Source organism: Oncorhynchus kisutch, unplaced genomic scaffold, assembly GCF_002021735.2.
Source record: "Oncorhynchus kisutch isolate 150728-3 unplaced genomic scaffold, Okis_V2 scaffold4050, whole genome shotgun sequence".
Taxonomy (NCBI): domain Eukaryota; kingdom Metazoa; phylum Chordata; class Actinopteri; order Salmoniformes; family Salmonidae; genus Oncorhynchus; species Oncorhynchus kisutch.
The window spans coordinates 159,248-176,902 of NW_022265995.1; the positions used below are offsets into that span (position 1 = coordinate 159,248).

Genomic DNA, 17,655 nt, shown 5'->3' on the forward strand with positions numbered 1-17,655 from the left:
GGAGGATGATATGGCTTTTACCCACTTTTAGAATAGTTCTGTTCCCTTTTCTATTGTGCAGTCTACAGATATAAATATGTATGTCTCCCGGTACAGCCAGAAGAGTACTGGCCCCCCATTTGAGCCTGGTTCCTCTCTATGTTTCTTCTTAGGTTCCTGCTTGCTGGCAAGTTTTTCGTGGCCACTTTGTTTCTACATCGCTTGCTCTTTGGGGATTGAGGCTGGGTTTCTGTAAAGCACTTTGTGACAACTTCTGATGTAATAAGGGCTACATAAAATACATGTGATTGACATGTATATCACATCAACTGACTGGTTCTTCTGATGTTGTTCACACAGGAGACAATGTTGAGACATTCTCTACATCTAGAGAGCAACAGCAGGAAGATCCCAGAGCTAAGAGGTCTCACCCCTGCCCACATTGTGAGGAGATTTTCCCATTTCTATCAAAGCTAAAAGTACACCTAAAAATACACACAGGAGAGAATCGGTATTCCTATACTGACGGTGGGAAGAATTTCACAACATCCAAGGCTCTGACAGTTCATCAGAGAGTGCACACAGGAGAGAAGCTGTTCCCCTGCTCTGACTGTGTAAAATGCTTCACAACATCAACTAGGCTAAAAGTTCATCAAAGAACACACACAGGAGAGAAGCCTTACATCTGCTCTGACTGTGGGAAGAGTTTCTCTCTACTGCGCAACTTAAAACGACACGAACGTATACACACAGGAGAGAAGCTTTATTCCTGCTCTGACTGTGCCGCGAGGTTCTCTCTACTGTGCAACTTAAAACGACATGAATGTATACACACAGGAGAGAAGCCTTACTCCTGCTCTGACTGTGGAAAGAGTTTCTCTCTACTGGGCCACTTAAAAAGACACCAACATATACATACGGGAGAGAAGCCTTACTCCTGCTCTGACTGTGGAAAGAGTTTCTCTCGACTGGGCCACTTAAAAACACATAAACATATACATACAGGAGAGAAGCCTTTCTCCTGCTCTGACTGTGTAAAATGCTTCACAACATCAACTGAGCTAAAAGTCCATAAAAGAACACACACAGGAGAGAAGCCTTACTCCTGCTCTGATTGTGTAAAATGCTTCACAACATCAACTAGGCTAAAAGTTCATCAGAGAACACACACAGGAGAGAAGCCTTACATCTGCTCTGACTGTGCGGCGAGTTTCTCTGTACTGTGCCACTTAAAACGACATGAAAGTATACACACAGGAGAAAAGCCTTACTCCTGCTCTGACTGTGCGGCGAGTTTCTCTCTACTGTGCAACTTAAAACGACATCAACGTTTACACACAGGAGAGAAGCCTTATCACTGCACTGACTGTGAGAAGAGATTCTACAGATTGGGCCATTTAAAAAGACACCAATGTATACATAAAGGAGAGAAGTTTTCTCAGACCAGCTAAGATTAGACACTCCACTTAATGACATGAGAATTAAATAATTGGCAACGTTGAATTGAATCAAATGAAGAAAGCGTAGAACACTCAATTGTTATCCTGTTGTTTCTCACTGTGAGAGAACTGTACAGAGGGAATGGAGCATTCTAGAATGTTAGCCTCTCTTTACTGATCAGTGTACACCTTGACAGTTTTGGTGAGTAGTGTTAGCATCTACTGTAAAGATATTGAGATGACCTTGGATTTGCCCTTAAGGTTGAATATCCTTTGTGAGGCGTCTCACTATAGAGTGGAGTCTGATGGGTAACTGAGTGGTACTGCTTCACTCTGCAGTTTTCTGTGGGATTTAGCTAGTAGATACAACATGCACTGAGTGTACAAAACATTAACGACACCTGTTCTTTCCTTGACATATCCTTAATGATCTAGTTGTTGTGTATTTATTATAGATCCTCATTAGCTTTCAACAAAAAACAAACTGCGGTTGCACTGGACTAAGGAATGAAAACACTGGACACTGGAAAATTGGAAACATACTGCCTGGTCTGATGAATCCCAGTTCCTGCTGTTTCATACTGATGGGAGGAAATGGTGGAAAAAGTACCTAACTGTCATACTTGAGTAAAAGTAATGATACCTTAATATAAAATGACTCAATTAAAAGTGAGTCACCCAGTAAAATACTACTTGAGTAAAAGTATTTGGTTGTAAAGATACTTAAGTATCAAAAGTGAAAGTATGAATAATTTCAAATTCCTTCAATTAAGTAAACCAGATGGCACATTTGTCTTTAAAAAAAATATATATATAGTACGGATAGCAAGGAGCAGACTCCAACACTCAGACATCATTTACAAACAAAGCATTTGTGTTTAGTGAGTCTGCCAGATCAGAGGCAGTGGGGAGGAACAGGGATGTTATCTTTAAGTGTGTGAATTGGACCATTTCCTGTCCTGCTAATCATAAAAAATGTAAGGGGTACTTTTGGGTGTCAGGGAAAATGTATGGAGTAAAAATAAAATGATTTTCTTTAGGAATGTAGTGAAATAAAAGTTGTGAACAATATAAATAGTAAAGTACAGATACCACTAAAGTAGGTCTTCAAATAATTTATTATTTCGTGCTTTACACCACTGCATGCATCCATGCTGTGTGTCAGCATTGCAGGCTGGTGGTGTGATGGTTGGGGTGTGTTTTCAGGGCACACATTGGGCCCCTTGATAAAAGCTGAGCAATGTTTGAATGCCACAGGATATCTAAATAATTACTGCCAATCAGGTGCCTCCCTTCATGGCAGCAGTGTATCCATCTGCAAATAGATTTCTTCAGCAGTATTATGCCACAAGACTTGTCCAGGAATGGTTCCAAGAACATGACAGAGAATTCAGTTTACTGTGGGAGGAGATGGAACGAGCTATTCAGAGTAGACACCTTGGACAGTCTATGCACCAATGAATTGAGGATGTTCTGAGGACAAAGAGGGGTGCAACTCAATATTTTGGAGGTGTTCCTAATGTTTTGTACACAGTGTATATCGGATAAAGATGGGGTGGTCAGTTTTTAGCATTGGTATCGGTGTATTATTTTATTACTAACTTTTGTTTAATGATTAACAGACTGAATCTACTACTTGTTTATTTAATTGTCTTTAATACTTGATTCATTATTGTAGTCATTGATGATGAATGTATTTGAATAACTGTATTGAAGTTAATTGATCTGGTGGCAGGTAGCCTAGTGGTTAAGAGTGTTGGGCCAGTAACTGAAAGGTTGCTTGTTTGAATCCCGAGCCGACTAGGTGAAAAATCTGTCATTGTGCCCTTGAGCAAGGCAATTAACCCTTATTTGTCCTGTAAGTTGCTCTGGATAAAAACATCTCCTAAATGACAAAAATGTAATGAAAAATAATGTTTGTACATACATTTTTTTCTCTCTTGTGTATAATTAAATGAAATAAACTGTTTGAAGTGACATACTGTATATACAATACACAACATTACCACTTTGTTTACCCTGGCCAGAGGGACAGGACCATAGTAAACTAGACTATGTAACTGCTGTTGTTAGTAGCCTAGAGTTTCCATGTAATACAGCATGTCAGATCACTAATGATTAGGTGTTAAGGCTGCTACATTTCTGCTTATGTCTTTTGGGAGTGATATGTTATCAGGCTAAGTAACTACTAGGTACATTATTTACTAATTTCAATCTTATACCAACCAACCCTATGCTTGGTGTGACTGTTATGGTCAGAACAGACCATCTGATATGCACTTAAATATTGTAATATGCAACTTTGAATTAAAATGTAAGAGGACCAGTGCTTCTACAGTGAATCACATTGTGCTGTTTGAGAGAGATGTTGTTAGACTGCATTGTATCATTGTTTCCTCTTCTGAGTGCACTGGTGGGCAACAATATAATTTCAATTCACAGAGACAATGAATATTTCAAATACTTATTTTCCACCATAATTTGTAAATAAATTCATTAAATCCTACAATGTGATTTTCTGTATTTTTTTTCTCATTTTGTCTGTCATAGTTGAAGTGTACCTATGATGAAAATTACAGGCCTCTCTCATATTTTTAAGTGGGAGAACTTGCACAATTGGTGGCTGACTAAATACTTTTTTGCCCCACTGTATGCCTTGATGATACTCAGAAACATGTATTTACCACATCAAAATCTTAATTTCTAAAGTAATGTGAAATATTATCTTAAGAACAAGTATAAAAGGTTCACATATGGGAAAATCATCAATATCAATTGTAATTCAATACACCGTTGCCACAACAATATGTACCGTGATGGTAATGACTTAGCGTTGTGGTAATGACAGAGTGTGGTGGTAATGACTTAGCGTTTGTGGTAATGATTTGGCGTTGGTGGTAATGACTTAGCTTTGGTAATGACATTTCATATAAAACAAATGATGAAAAATACCATGAAACATTTTAATGTCACAGTAGTACATGTTTAATTTGATTGAAGATATAGAACAGAACATTCGTTCCAATTCATCCCAAAGGTGTTCGATGGGGTTAAGGTCAGGGCAATGTGCGGGCCAGTCAAGTTCTTCCACACTGATCTCAACAAACCAGTTCTGTATGGATCTTGCTTTGTGCGCGGGTACATTGTCATGCTGAAACAGGAAAGGGCCTTCCCCAAAACTGTTGCCACAGAGTTGGAAGCACAGAATCATCTAGAATGTCATCGTATGCTCTAGCGTTAAGATTTTCTTTCACTGGAACTACTTGAAATGAATTCTTTCTCACCCTTGGTAGTTACTAACTCTTGTGATAGTGGCAGTTTGGAACTCTGTAGTGAGTTGTCATGTCTGAATGTTGATATTTAACCCTAACCCAGTAACTCGGTAGTGAGTTGTCATGTCTAAATGTTGATATTTAACCCGAACCCAGTAACTCGGTAGTGAGTTGTCATGTCTAAATGTTGATATTTAACCCTAACCCAGTAATAACCATAGTAAGCGAGCGGTTTAGCCAGCCTGTAATAACCCAGTAACTCGGTAGTGAGTTGTCATGTCTAAATGTTGATATTTAACCCTAACCCAGTAACTCGGTAGTGAGTTGTCATGTCTGAATGTTGATATTTAACCCTAACCCAGTAACTCGGTAATCAGTTGTCATGTCTGAATGTTGATATTTAACCCTAACCCAGTAACTCGGTAGTGAGTTGCCATGTCTAAATGTTGATATTAGCATGCTAACTCCACGGTCTTAAGTAATACTGTTACATATACCTGTTTGACAGACTAAATTATAGGCTATTATCCATAGATTCTGTCAGCCTTTTCCTTCAGTCACCATTAGAGTTGAATATTTTCCCTGGATTTTACAAATGTGCCATCCTGAGTGGGGCAGCGGTCTAAGACACTGCATCTCAGTGCTAGAGGCATCACTACAGACCCTGGTTTGATTCCAGGCTGTATCACAACCGGCTGTGATTGGGAGTCCCATAGGGCAGAGCACAATTGGCCCAGTGTCATTCGGATTAGGGTTTTCCCAGGGTAGGCCGTCATTGTACTTGTAGTTCTTTATGATAGCCACATTAGCATTTCATTTTTGAGCAGGTTGAGAGCCTCAAATTCCTTGGTGTCCACATCACCAACAAACTAACATGGTCCAAGCACACCAAGACAGTCGTGAAGCATGCATGAAAAAACCTATTCCCCCTATTGTATCATTGCCTGTTATGGCAACTGCTCGGCCACCGACAGCAAGGCACTACAGAGGGTAGTGCGAACGGCCCAGTACATCACTGGGGCCAAGCTTCCTGGACATAATTATATCTACAGCTGAGAAGTTTTTGGGCCTCCAAGACTTCACAGACTACTGTCGCCAGAAAATGTTTCATTACCCTTACTGGATCTGCACCGCGACTGCTGAATGTAATTATTGCTTATCAGTTGCCATGTACAAAGTATCAAAATACTAAAATACAACTTAAACCGGACTCTAAAATAATTTAATTTAAAAGTGAATTGTATTTTTTTGATCACGGAAACAATAAAAAAATATGGACAAATAAATAAATAATGAAATGTTAATTATATACAGGCGCCCGTGTAATCATCTGCCAGAGAGTAGCCCCAACCGTCCCGAGCCCCAAGTAATACATTTGGGCCAGATAAACTCTCACCGGATTCGGCCCGAGCTCAATCCCCGCATCCTCGGGCCACATGATGTCGGCCGAGTCTGACTCAGCCGAGTGCCTCAATCCCCGCATCCTCGGGCCACATGATGTCGGCCGAGTCTGACTCTCAGCGGAGAGCCCCGACACACAGCCGGAATCCGCCCAGATCCACTGTGCTAGCTGGGGTGGGACAACATTCCACAGGCCACAATCGACAGCTTGATCAACACTATGCAAAGGAGAAGTGTCCCAGAGAAGGAGGAGGAGCAGCAGGAGAGGGCGGGAGCAGCAGCAGCAGCTACCCCCTTCTCATGTAATGGGGTAGGGCCAACCCAAGGATCCCGAAATGCACGGACGGTGTTAGTGGGGGAACCGGAAGTTCCCCACAGGCACGCACCATTCTTCAGAATAAAAAAAAGCGCCAGAACTGTGCAGTTAAGAAGGTAACTTTTGTGCCTGTTTCATTTTATTACTACAGGTACGTAATAGCACGTTTAAAAGTTCTAATGTCGAAAGAACATGTCATTCCATGCTAGGTAACAAATCTATTAAATTATTATCACGTTTGGTAAAGGTTTGATGTGTTATTTTTGTGTCAAACCGAGTGGAGAACGTGGTGACGTTAAACTATTTTACAAGTCACGTAACTAGAGACGTTGGGTTTGTCTTAGTGGATGTACATATTCTGCTCAGGTTAATTTGAATAAAGAATCCATTTATTTGAGATTTCAGAACTGCATGTTATCGGTTTTGTGTAAAATTCACACGCTGTGAAAATGGCGGCGCCTTTTCGGACTGGGTCAACGGACTAAAGTGCAGACAATGTTACGGTTGCGCAACTGTTTTGAAGCTGAATGTAATGATTGTTGGTTTTCTACATGTGTACTAATATTCAGACACATGCAGTTGTTTCTATCTTTATCTATACATTTGAGTATGGTGTGAACGGAAATACTGCTGGTTTTTGATTGAAACAACGAAGACGCGGTTCTTCAGGAAAATAATACATAGTGCTGCCTGAAACAAACTAACCCTGTTCTTCATGGTTTTGGAGTCATGTTATGTGAATTTAGGAAATCTATATATTAAGTGATCTTACGTTGTGTGTCCTTTGTGTCTAATATTAATGCATCAATGTTTTCTTGTCAATCCTTACCTACCTGATCTATTGAAATGAAATCAGTTCATGACTTGGACAAGAGTTCACCTCCAGATTTCTACTGTTTGAGCTCATGTTCCTCTTATAGAATATTAGCTTAACAGTGTTGTGGAGCTCCTGCACCTAAATATAAACAGCACTGGCACCTATTTCAGTCCAAGTCAAGCACTGAACTAGATAATTGAACAAGAAGAAATATAATATATTTTTAGAGAATAAAGAGGGTGCCAGAACTGGCAAGACAATAATGTTTGTCTGTTTCTCTACTACTATGAGGCTAGTAACATCAACAGTGAGGACAAACCCAGCCCTCCTCTCTCCTTCTGCACTGAGTCCAAACCTACAGTCAATGGGTCCTGATTGTGACAGTGGAGCCCAGTTTGCACTGCAGGGTCCAGAGATGGCATCAGTGAAGCTGGAAGACTGCAGTCAAACACTGGAGCTGAATGTCAACATTAAAGATGAAGAAGAGGAGGAGAAGATTGGAACATCTGTTTCTTATGGTAAGAGCAGGTTCTAAGTTTGTTTCATCCCAACTTCCCACTGTGCAGGAAAAGTTGCAGTAGAACTGTTTCATGATGAACTGTTTCAATGAGAAGGTAGAAGTGCCCATTATTTATTTTCTAACTATAGAATTAGAATAATCATTCTATTTCCATGATTCCAAAAGTTCACCTTGGTGTTTTGATCTAAATTGCAACATTTGGTTAATAATAAGCCCTAGTATTTTTGCCCATATCGTGGCAGTGTGTAAATTACCTCAAATGAGTGCAGGAAATTGTTTTAGGTTGAAGTTGAATTGAACAGTATAAAACAATCTGAATTGAGAAAGACCCATTGAATTCATTTAGAATATAAGTGTTGCCACCCTGGGGTCACACACTACTCATAAAGCAAATGTAGAACTTTTATTAATCAAAAACATAAAATACCGTCAAAAATGTGAAAAATTGTATGATATTTTGGCCACATCGCCCAGCCCTGTCAGAGCAAAAACCAAGCCATGAGGTCGAAGGAATTGTCCGTAGATCTCCATGGAAGGAACAATTCACAAGCTGGTAAAATGGCGGCTCCCACTCTGTCTGCTTCAACGGACTTCAGTGCAGACAGTGTGGGTGCAGCAGAGACCATTTTAAGGTCACTACTGTTTTGAAGCTAAATGTAATGATTATCAGTTTCTACATGTGTAGAATATTGACACATTCAGTCTGTCTTATGTATTTCTATATGGAAATACAATTGTTTTTTGATTGGAATAATACCGTGAAGAAGGTTAAGGAAAATAGTACATAGTGCTGCCAAAAACAAACTGTAACCTTGTACTAAATGGTTTTTGAGTCTTGTATGCATTTATCTACTACAGGTTAAGTTTTAGCTCAAATATATTATGAAGCTCCTGCACCTAAATATAAACAGTACCAGCACACAAAATGAGTATCGGCAACTATTTCAGTCCAAGTCAAGCACTGAATTAGATAATTGACCAAGAAAAAATTGAATATATTTAATAGTGAATAAAGAATGTGCCAGGACTTTGAAGACACAACTTTTGTGTCTGTTTCTCCTCTAGTACTTGCTGACTATGGTATGAGGTCGGTAACATCAACAGTGAGGACAAACGCAGGCCTCCTCTCTCCTTCCACACTGACTCCAAACCTACAGTCACAGGGTCCTGATTGTGACAGTGGAGCCCAGTTTGCACTGCAGGAATCAGAGATGACATCAGTGAAGCTGAAAGACTGCAGTCAAACACTGGAGCTGAATGTCAACATTAAAGATGAAGAAGAGGAGGAGAAGATTGGGACATCTGTTTCTCATGGTAAGAGCAGGTTCTAACTAAGTTTGTTTTTCATTCCAACTTCCCACTGTGTATGAAAAGTTGCAGTAGAACTGTTTCATGATGAACTGTTTCAATGAGAAGGTAGATGATATTTCATGCTACTGACACTTGCATGGTTTGACACCAGTATTTCCAGCATTTGTTTTATTAACTGGTCTGTCTGGAGTGATCAGAGTAGACTGATGAAATGAAGTAGACAAACTGCCAGTGTTTTAAAGTTCTATTAAATGAGTGTGTAGTTTCTAACCCTTGTGATAGTGAGTGGAGGATAATATTGCTTCCACTAGATGTCAACAGTATTTATACATAGTTTCAGGCTTGTTTTTTGAAAAACAAACGAGTAATGGTTGTTTATCCATGGGGAGCACTAAGAGAAAATTAGTCTCTTTGCCCGCGTGAACGAGGGTGCGCTCTTCGTAATTTTCCTTTTCTATTGAACATACTAGACGCCGTATGAAGTATTATCGTTTATTTAAATATTAGAGTAACTGAGAATTAATTAGTCTAGTTACATCCCTTCCTGGTAAAGTCCTAATGGCAGGGGATTTTAATTGCTCCTGATCTGGATCGCTCCTCTGGTTTAGACACTTCCCACTAACAGAGTAGAAAGAAATGACAGCTTTTCATTAAGGACATTAATCTATGTGAACCTTGGAGGATTCAGAACCCGAGTAAAAGGGAGTATTCCATTTTCTCATACAGACTACTTTTTAGTTTCTTGCTCATTGCTTCCCAATGTAGCAGGAAGTGGATATGATAGTATTGTTCTGAGTGACCGTTCCCCGGTGTCATTATTCTACAGGGATACAAAACTAGTAAAAGGATCCTCCTAGATGGCATTTGCATCCCAGATGGTTACAGGACCCAAACTTCTTACATTATGTTGGAGTGCATATAGATGTTTATTTTACATTGAACACTGACCAAACGTCATGGAGTACCAGATGGGAGGCTTTCAAAGCACATACTAGTTATGTGAAATATCACAACAAGATACATATCTAGCAAGATATGTGAAATATTACAGTATTTGTTTGAAAAGTAGGAAAGAATAGCTCCACCTATAACAGTAATGCTAGTTAGTGAAGCCTGAGACCAACGTTACAGTATGGACAGTCCAAAATAGTTGTAGATGATCCACAACACAGGGTTTTTTGCTAGTAGCTACCAAGTAACAAAGTGGCCCTCCCACATAGCGTTAACATAGTATACCATGATACGGTTACAAACCAATAAAAGTATCAAAGATCAGAAATGAACAGCATCCATGAGGAAAAGATGCCATTGTATATGTGCCACGTTACCCAAAGTTCCTTTGCATGTGAGTGTCAATCATATTAGTCCAAGGATATGATTTGAAAGGCCTCCATCATTCTTAAATGGAAGAAGTTTGGAACCACCAAGACTTTTTAGGAAGCTGGACTCCTGGCCAAACTGAGACCTCAGTGGAGAAGGGCCTTGGTCAGGACCAAGAAGCCGATGCTCACTCTGACAAAGCTCCAGAGCTCCTCTGTGGCGAATGGAGAACCTTCCAGAAGGACAACTATCTCTGCAGCACTCCGCTAATCATGCCTTTATGGTAGACTGCCCAGATGGAAGCCACTCTTCAGTAAAAGGCTCATGACAACCTGCTTGGAGTTTGCCAAAAGACACCGAAAGGACTCCGATCATGAGAAACAAGATTCTCTGGTCTGATAAAACCAAGATTGAACTCTTTGGCCTTAATGTCAAGCATCGCGCCTGGAGGAAACCTGGCACCATCCCTACAGTGAAGCATGGTGGTGGCAGCAGCATGCTGTGGGGATGTTTTTCAGCGGCAGGGACTGGGAGACTAGTTGGGAAGTACAACAAAGTACAGATAGATCCTTTATGAAAACCTGCTCCAGAACACTCAGGACCTCACAATGGGGGTGACGGTTCACCTTCCAACTACCCTAAACACAAAGCTAAGACACCACAGGAGTGTCTTCGGGACAAGTCTCTGAATGTCCTTGAGTGGCCCTGCCAGAGCCCAGACTTGAACCCAATCAAATATCTCTGGAGAGATATGAAAATAGCTGTGCGGCGACACGTCTACAGAGAGGAATGCGAGAACCTCCCCAAAACAGGTATGCCAAGCTTGAAGCGTCATACCCAAGAAGACTCAAGGCTGTAATCACTGCCAACGGTGCTTCATCAAAGTATGGAGTAAAGTAAAGGTTCTGACTATTTATGTAAATGTGATATTTCGTATCGGGGGGAAAATGGAAATGGTTCCAATCATTTTCCAGTGATTTTTAGAAACAATAAAAGTAAGGGCTGCGTTTCGTGTAAGCTTACCCTGGCGTGACGTTTTGATAACCATGGAAATGTATCTCGGACTAGGTGACTTACCAATATATTAGTCTCTATTTCCTCTCAGATGATAAAACTCTAATAAGCATCATTGTAGACATTAGGGGTCGACCGGTTAATCGGAATGGCCGAATAATTAGGGCCGATTTCAAGTTTTCATAACAATCGGAAATCGGTATTTTTGGGTGCCGATATTTTAATTATTTTTAAATTAAATTTGTTTAATTAAAAAAAATATATATATTTTTTTAAATAATTGTATTAAAATAATTTTGTTATTTATTTAAAAAAACATTTTTTACACCTTTATTTAATCTTTATTGAACTAGGCAAATCAGTTAAGAACACATTCTTATTTTCAATGACTGCCTAGGAACGGTGGGTTAACTGCCTCGTTCAGGGGCAGAAAGACAGATTTTCACCTTGTCAGCTCGGGGGATCCAAATTTGCAACCTTACAGTTAACTCGTCCAACGCAATAACGACCTGCCTCTCTCTCGTTGCACTCCACAAGGAGACTGCCTGTTACGCAAATGTAGTTGGCCAAGGTAAGTTGCTAGCTAGCATTAAACTTATCTTATAAAAAAACAATCAATCATAATCACTAGTTAACTACACATGGTTGATGATATTACTAGATATTATCTAGCGTGTCCTGTGTTGCATATAATCTGACTGAGCATACACGTATCTAAGTATCTGACTGAGCGGTGGTAGTCAGAAGCAGGTGCGTAAACATGAATTCAAACAGTACTTTCGTGCGTTTTGCCAGTAGCTCTTCGTTGTGCGTCAAGCATTGCGCTGTTTATGACTTCAAACCTATCAACCCCCGAGATGATGCTGGTGTAACCGAAGTGAAATGACTGGCTAGTTAGCGCGCTAATAGCGTTTCAAACTTCACTCGCTCTGTGCCTTGGGGTGGTTGTTTTCCTTGCTCTGCATAATAACAAAAGAACTCATTCCATGCTAGGTAACAAACCCATTGTTATTTTTGTGTCAAACCAAGTGAACGTGAAACTATTTTAAAAGTCACACAGATACAAACTTTAGGTTTGTCTGAATGCATGTACATAATTTCTTCATGGTAATTTTAATAAATTAATTTTTTTGAGATTTTTGAGTTCATTTGGCATGTTATTGGTTTGTGTGAAATCCGTGGGCTGGTAACAGGGCGTGCCCACTGTCTGTGTCAACGGACTGCAGTGCGGATGCAGAGAGACAATTTCACGATGGCACTACAGTTTTGAAGCTGAATGTAATGATTATCATGTGTAGTAAAATTCAGACAGTTTCCATATTTATCTGTAAATGTTTCTATGGTGTGAACGGGAAATACTATTGGTTTTTGATGTGGTTATACAGTGGAGACAAGGTTATTCAGGAAAATAGTGCATAGTGCTGCCTAAAACATACTGCAACCTTGTACTAAATCGTTTTTGTCATTTGTGAATTTAGGACATCTACTTTTGATTAAGTTCACTTACGTTTGTGTAGCCTAATTTTAAAGTGTGTCCTTTCTAATGTGAATTAATTAATGTTTTGTTGTCAATGCTTAGCTACCAGATCTATTGAAATGAGATCAGTGCTTGACTTGGACAGTTCACCTCAAATGTCTACTGTTTGAGCTCATGTTCCTCTTATAGAATATTAGCTCAACAGTATTGTGAAGCTATTGAACCTAAATATAAACAGTACCTGCACCTATTTCAGTCCAAGTCGAGCACTGAATTAGATAATTGAACAAGAAGAAATATAATATATTTTTAGAGAAGAAAGTCTTGACAGTTCCGTCAATTTCTAACTTTTTGTCTGTCTCTCATTGTTACTACAGGACGACTAGAATTAAGTCTAGGAACATCTGTGAAGCTGGAAGACTGCAGTCAAACACTGGAGCTGAATGGTGACATTAAAGATGAAGAAGAGGAGGAGAAGATTGGGGAACCTGTTTCTCATGGTAAGAGCAGGTTCTCTCTGACTAAGTTGGTGTTTCATTCCAACTTCCCACTGTGCATGAAAAGGTACAGTAGAACTGTTTCATGATGAACTGTTTCAATGAGAAGGTAGATGGTATTTCGTGCTACTCAGACTTGCATGGTTTGACACCAGTATTGTCTGCATTTTGTTTTATTTACTGGGCTATCTGAGAGTAGACTAAAGAAGTGAAGTAGACAATCTGCCAGTGTTTTAAAGTTCTATGAAATGAGTCTGTAGTTACTAACCCTTGTGATAGTGATTGAAGGATGACACGCCCCCTTTTTAGCTTTCAACTCTTACCCACTTTTATAATTGTTTCATTCCCCTTTTGTGTTGTACAGCCTACTGATATTAATACATATGTCACCCCTTTGGGCCTGGTTCCTCTCTATGTTTCTTCCAAGGTTCCTGCTCTTTCTGGAGTTTTTCCTGGCCACTGTGCTTCTACATCTACATTGCTTGCTCTTTGGGAATTATAGGCCGGGTTTCTATAAAGCACTTTGTGACAACTGATGATGTAAAAAGGGCTTCATAGTATACATTTGATTGACATGTATATCACTCCAGCTGACTGGTTCTTCTGATGTTGTTCACACAGGAGACCATGTTGAGACATTCTCTACATCCAGAGAGCAACAGCAGCAGGAAGGTCACAGAGCTAAGAGGTCTCACCACTGCCCACATTGTGAGGAGATTTTCCCATTTCTATCAAAGCTAAAAATACACATAAAGATACACACAGGAGAGAATCTGTATCCCTGCTCTGACTGTGGGAAAAGATGCACAACATCAGGGGCTCTGACAGTTCATCAGAGAGCACACACAGGAGAGAAGCCTTACTCCTGCTCTGACTGTGTAAAATGCTTCATAACATCAACTGAGCTAAAACTTCATCAGAGAACACACACAGGAGAGAAGCCTTACTCCTGCTCTGACTGCGGGAAGACTTTCTCTCGACTCGATGCCTTACAAACACACCAACGTATACATACGGGAGAGAAGCCTTACTCCTGCTCTGACTGTGGAAAGATGTTCTCTCAACTGGGCCACTTGAAAAGACATAAACATACACATACAGGAGTGAAGCCTTATTCCTGCTCTGACTGTGTAAAATGCTTCATAACATCAACTGAGCTAAAACTTCATCAGAGAACACACACAGGAGAGAAGCCTTACTCCTGCTCTGACTGCGGGAAGACTTTCTCTCAATTGGCTTTCTTAAAAATACATGAACGTATACATACAGGAGTGAAGCCTTACTCCTGCTTTGACTGTGGAAATATTTTCTCTCAACTGGCCCACTTGAAAAGACATGAACATATACATACAGGAGTGAAGCCGTACTCCTGCTCTGGCTGTGTCAAATGCTTCATAACATCAACTGAACTAAAAGTTCACCAGAGAACACACACAGGAGAGAAGCCTTACTCCTGCTCTGACTGCGGGAAGAGTTTCTCTCGAATAGGTCTCTTAAAAACACATGAACGTATACATAGAGGAGAGAAGCTGAGCTGAAAGGTCAAGAGGGAACCTTACTTTTGCTCTTAATGTGGCAAGAGTAACTCAAGTGATAGTCACCAAGTAAAATACTACTTGAGGAAAAGTATTTGGTTGTAAATATACTTAATTATCAAAAGTAAAAGTATGCATAATTTCCAATTCCTTAAATTACCCCTAAGGGATGGGTGTCCCTAAACTGGGACGGTTGTAGGTAAGGTGTGCTAGTCTGACTAGATTGACGTTGTATACAACAGCCATCTTTCCGGGACATAGACATATCTTATATGTGCAGAAAGCTTAAATGATTGTTTATCTATCTGCAGTGTCCAATTAACAGTAGCTAATACAGTAAAAAAAGACCATGCTATTGTTTGAAGAGACACAACAACAAACTTATCGCGCAAATTATTTGATACATTCACCTCTGAAGGTAAATAATGTACTTTCATTCAGTCATCTTGCTCTGATTTGTCATCCTGAGGGTGCCACAGATAAAATGTAGCGTAGTTTCGTCTAATAAAATCAATTTTTATGTTCAAATGTAGGAACTGGTTCTGGACACCAATTTGGCGTTTAAAAAGAAAAATGTACACCTTTATTTAACTAGGCAAGTCAGTTAAAAACACATTCTTATTTTCAATGATGGCCGAGGAATGGTGGGTTAACTGCCTCATTCAGGGGCAGAATGACAGATTTTCACCTTGTCAGCTCGGGAGATTCAATCTTGCAACCTTACAGTTAACTAGTCCAATGCTCTAACCACCTGCCTCTCATTGCACTCCACGAGGAGGCTGCCTGTTACGCAAATGAAGTAAGCCAAGGTAAGTTGCTAGCTAGCATTACACTTCTCTTATAAAAAAACAATCATAATCAATCAACTACACATGGTTGATATTACTAGTTTATCTAGCTTGTCCTGCGTTGCATATAATCGATGCGGTGCGTATCGTTGCTCCAATGTGTACCTAACCATGAACATCAATGCCTTTCTTAAAATCAATACACAGAAGTATATATTTTTAAACCTGCATATTTAGCTCAAAGAAATCCAGGTTAGCAGGCGATATTAACCAGGTGAAATTGTGTCACTTCTCTCACGTTCATTGCACGCAGAGTCAGTGTATATGCAACAGTTTGGGCCGCCTAATTTGCCAGAATTTTACGTAATTATGACAAAACATTGAAGGCTGTGCAAATGTAACAGGAATATTTAGACTAATGGATCTCACCCCTTAGATAAAATAGGAACGGTTCTGTATTTCCCTGAAAGAATAAACCTCTTGTTTTCGAGATGATAGTTTCCGGATTCGATCAAATTAATGACCCAAGGCTCGTATTTCTGTGTGTTATTATGTTAGAACTAAGTCTATGATTTGATAGAGCAGTCTGACTGCGCGGTGGTAGGCAGCAGCAGGCTCGTAATCATTCATTCAAACAGCACTTTTGTGTGTTTTGCCAGCAGCTCTTCGTTGTGCATCAAGCATTGCGCTGTTTATGACTTCAAGCCTATCAACTCCCAAGAGGAGGCTGGTGTAACCGATGTGAAATGGCTAGCTAGATAGCGGGTGCGCGCTAATAGCATTTCAAACGTCACTCGCTCTGAGACTTGGAGTGGTTGTTCCCCTTGCTCTGCATGGCAAACGCTGCTTCGAGGGTGGCTGTTGTCGTTGTGTTCCTGGTTCGAGCCCAGGGAGGAGCGAGGAGAGGGATGGAAGGTATACTGTTACACTGGCAATACTAAAATGCCTATAAGAACATCCAATAGTCAAAGGTTAATGAGTTATGTAGTTATGATTATTTAAATCATTTTTACTTATGTACTTTACACCACTGCCTGCATCCATGCCGTGTGTCAGCATTGCAGGCTGGTGGTGTGATGGTTGGGGTGTGTTTTCAGGGAACACATTGGGCCCCTTGATAAAAGTTGAACAATGTTTGAATGCCACATGATATCTAAACATCATTGTCAATCAGGTGCATCCCTTCATGTCAGCAGTGTATCTATCTGCAAATGGATTCTTTCAGCAGGATTATGCCCCAAGACTTGTCCAGGAATGGTTCCAAGAACATTACAGAGAATTCAGCTTACTGTGAGAGGAGATGGAACGAGTTATTCAGAGTAGATCCACTCCCAGCCAACTTGACACAATTGTGGGAAGCATTGGAGTCAACATGGGCCAGCATCCCTGTGGAACGTTCTCAACACCTTGGACAGTCCATGCCCCGACTATTGAGGCTGTTCTGAGGACAAAAGGAGGTATAACTCAATATTAGGAAGGTTCTCCTGATGTTTTGTACTCTGTCTATATCAGAAAAGATGGTGTGATGATCAGTTTTTTGCATTAGTTTGGGTAGATTATTTTATATTACTAAACAACTTTGTTTAATGATAAACAGGCTATGAATCGACTACTTGTGTTTATTCAATTGTATTTTAATACTAGATTCATTATTTGAGTCATTGATGATGAATGTATTTGAATAACTGTGTGTTTGTGAATTGATCTGGCAGCAGGTAGCCTAGTGGTTAAGTGTTGGGCCAGTAACTGAAAGGTCACTGGTTTGAATCCCGAGCCGACTCGGTGAAAAATATGTAATTGTGCCCTTGAGCAAGGCAATTGACCCTTATTTGTCCTATATATTGCTCTGGATAAGAACATCTGCTAATTGACAAAGCGATGAAAAATGTTTGTACATGAATTTATGGGCAGCTGCTTTTCTTTTGTGTATAATTAAATGAAATAAAAGTGAAAAACTGTATATACAATA

At 40.0% G+C, this 17,655-nt stretch overlaps 2 protein-coding genes across 3 annotated transcripts; both read left to right on the forward strand.

Moving 5' to 3' along the window:
• Positions 1-290: 290 nt before the first annotated feature.
• Positions 291-3,924, forward strand: LOC109877459 (gastrula zinc finger protein XlCGF17.1-like; the record flags this gene model as incomplete). Its single annotated transcript, XM_020469716.2, has 1 exon — positions 291-3,924. A coding segment is annotated over one exon (1,140 nt), but the record flags the coding sequence as incomplete, so codon positions are not given.
• A 2,115-nt stretch (positions 3,925-6,039) lies between these two features.
• LOC116373436 (zinc finger protein 501-like) lies at positions 6,040-17,655 on the forward strand. Of its 2 annotated transcripts, XM_031822043.1 has the most exons (6): positions 6,048-6,523; positions 7,516-7,742; positions 8,810-9,058; positions 13,244-13,366; positions 13,985-14,071; positions 16,912-17,655. In XM_031822043.1, the coding sequence occupies exons 1-6, from the start codon at positions 6,312-6,314 to the stop codon at positions 17,007-17,009; spliced, it is 996 nt and encodes a 331-aa protein (XP_031677903.1). In that variant the 5' UTR covers positions 6,048-6,311; the 3' UTR covers positions 17,010-17,655. The 2 variants fall into 2 exon arrangements, with proteins under 2 accessions (XP_031677902.1, XP_031677903.1); XM_031822042.1 differs by having other exon boundaries at positions 6,040-7,742; positions 13,985-17,655.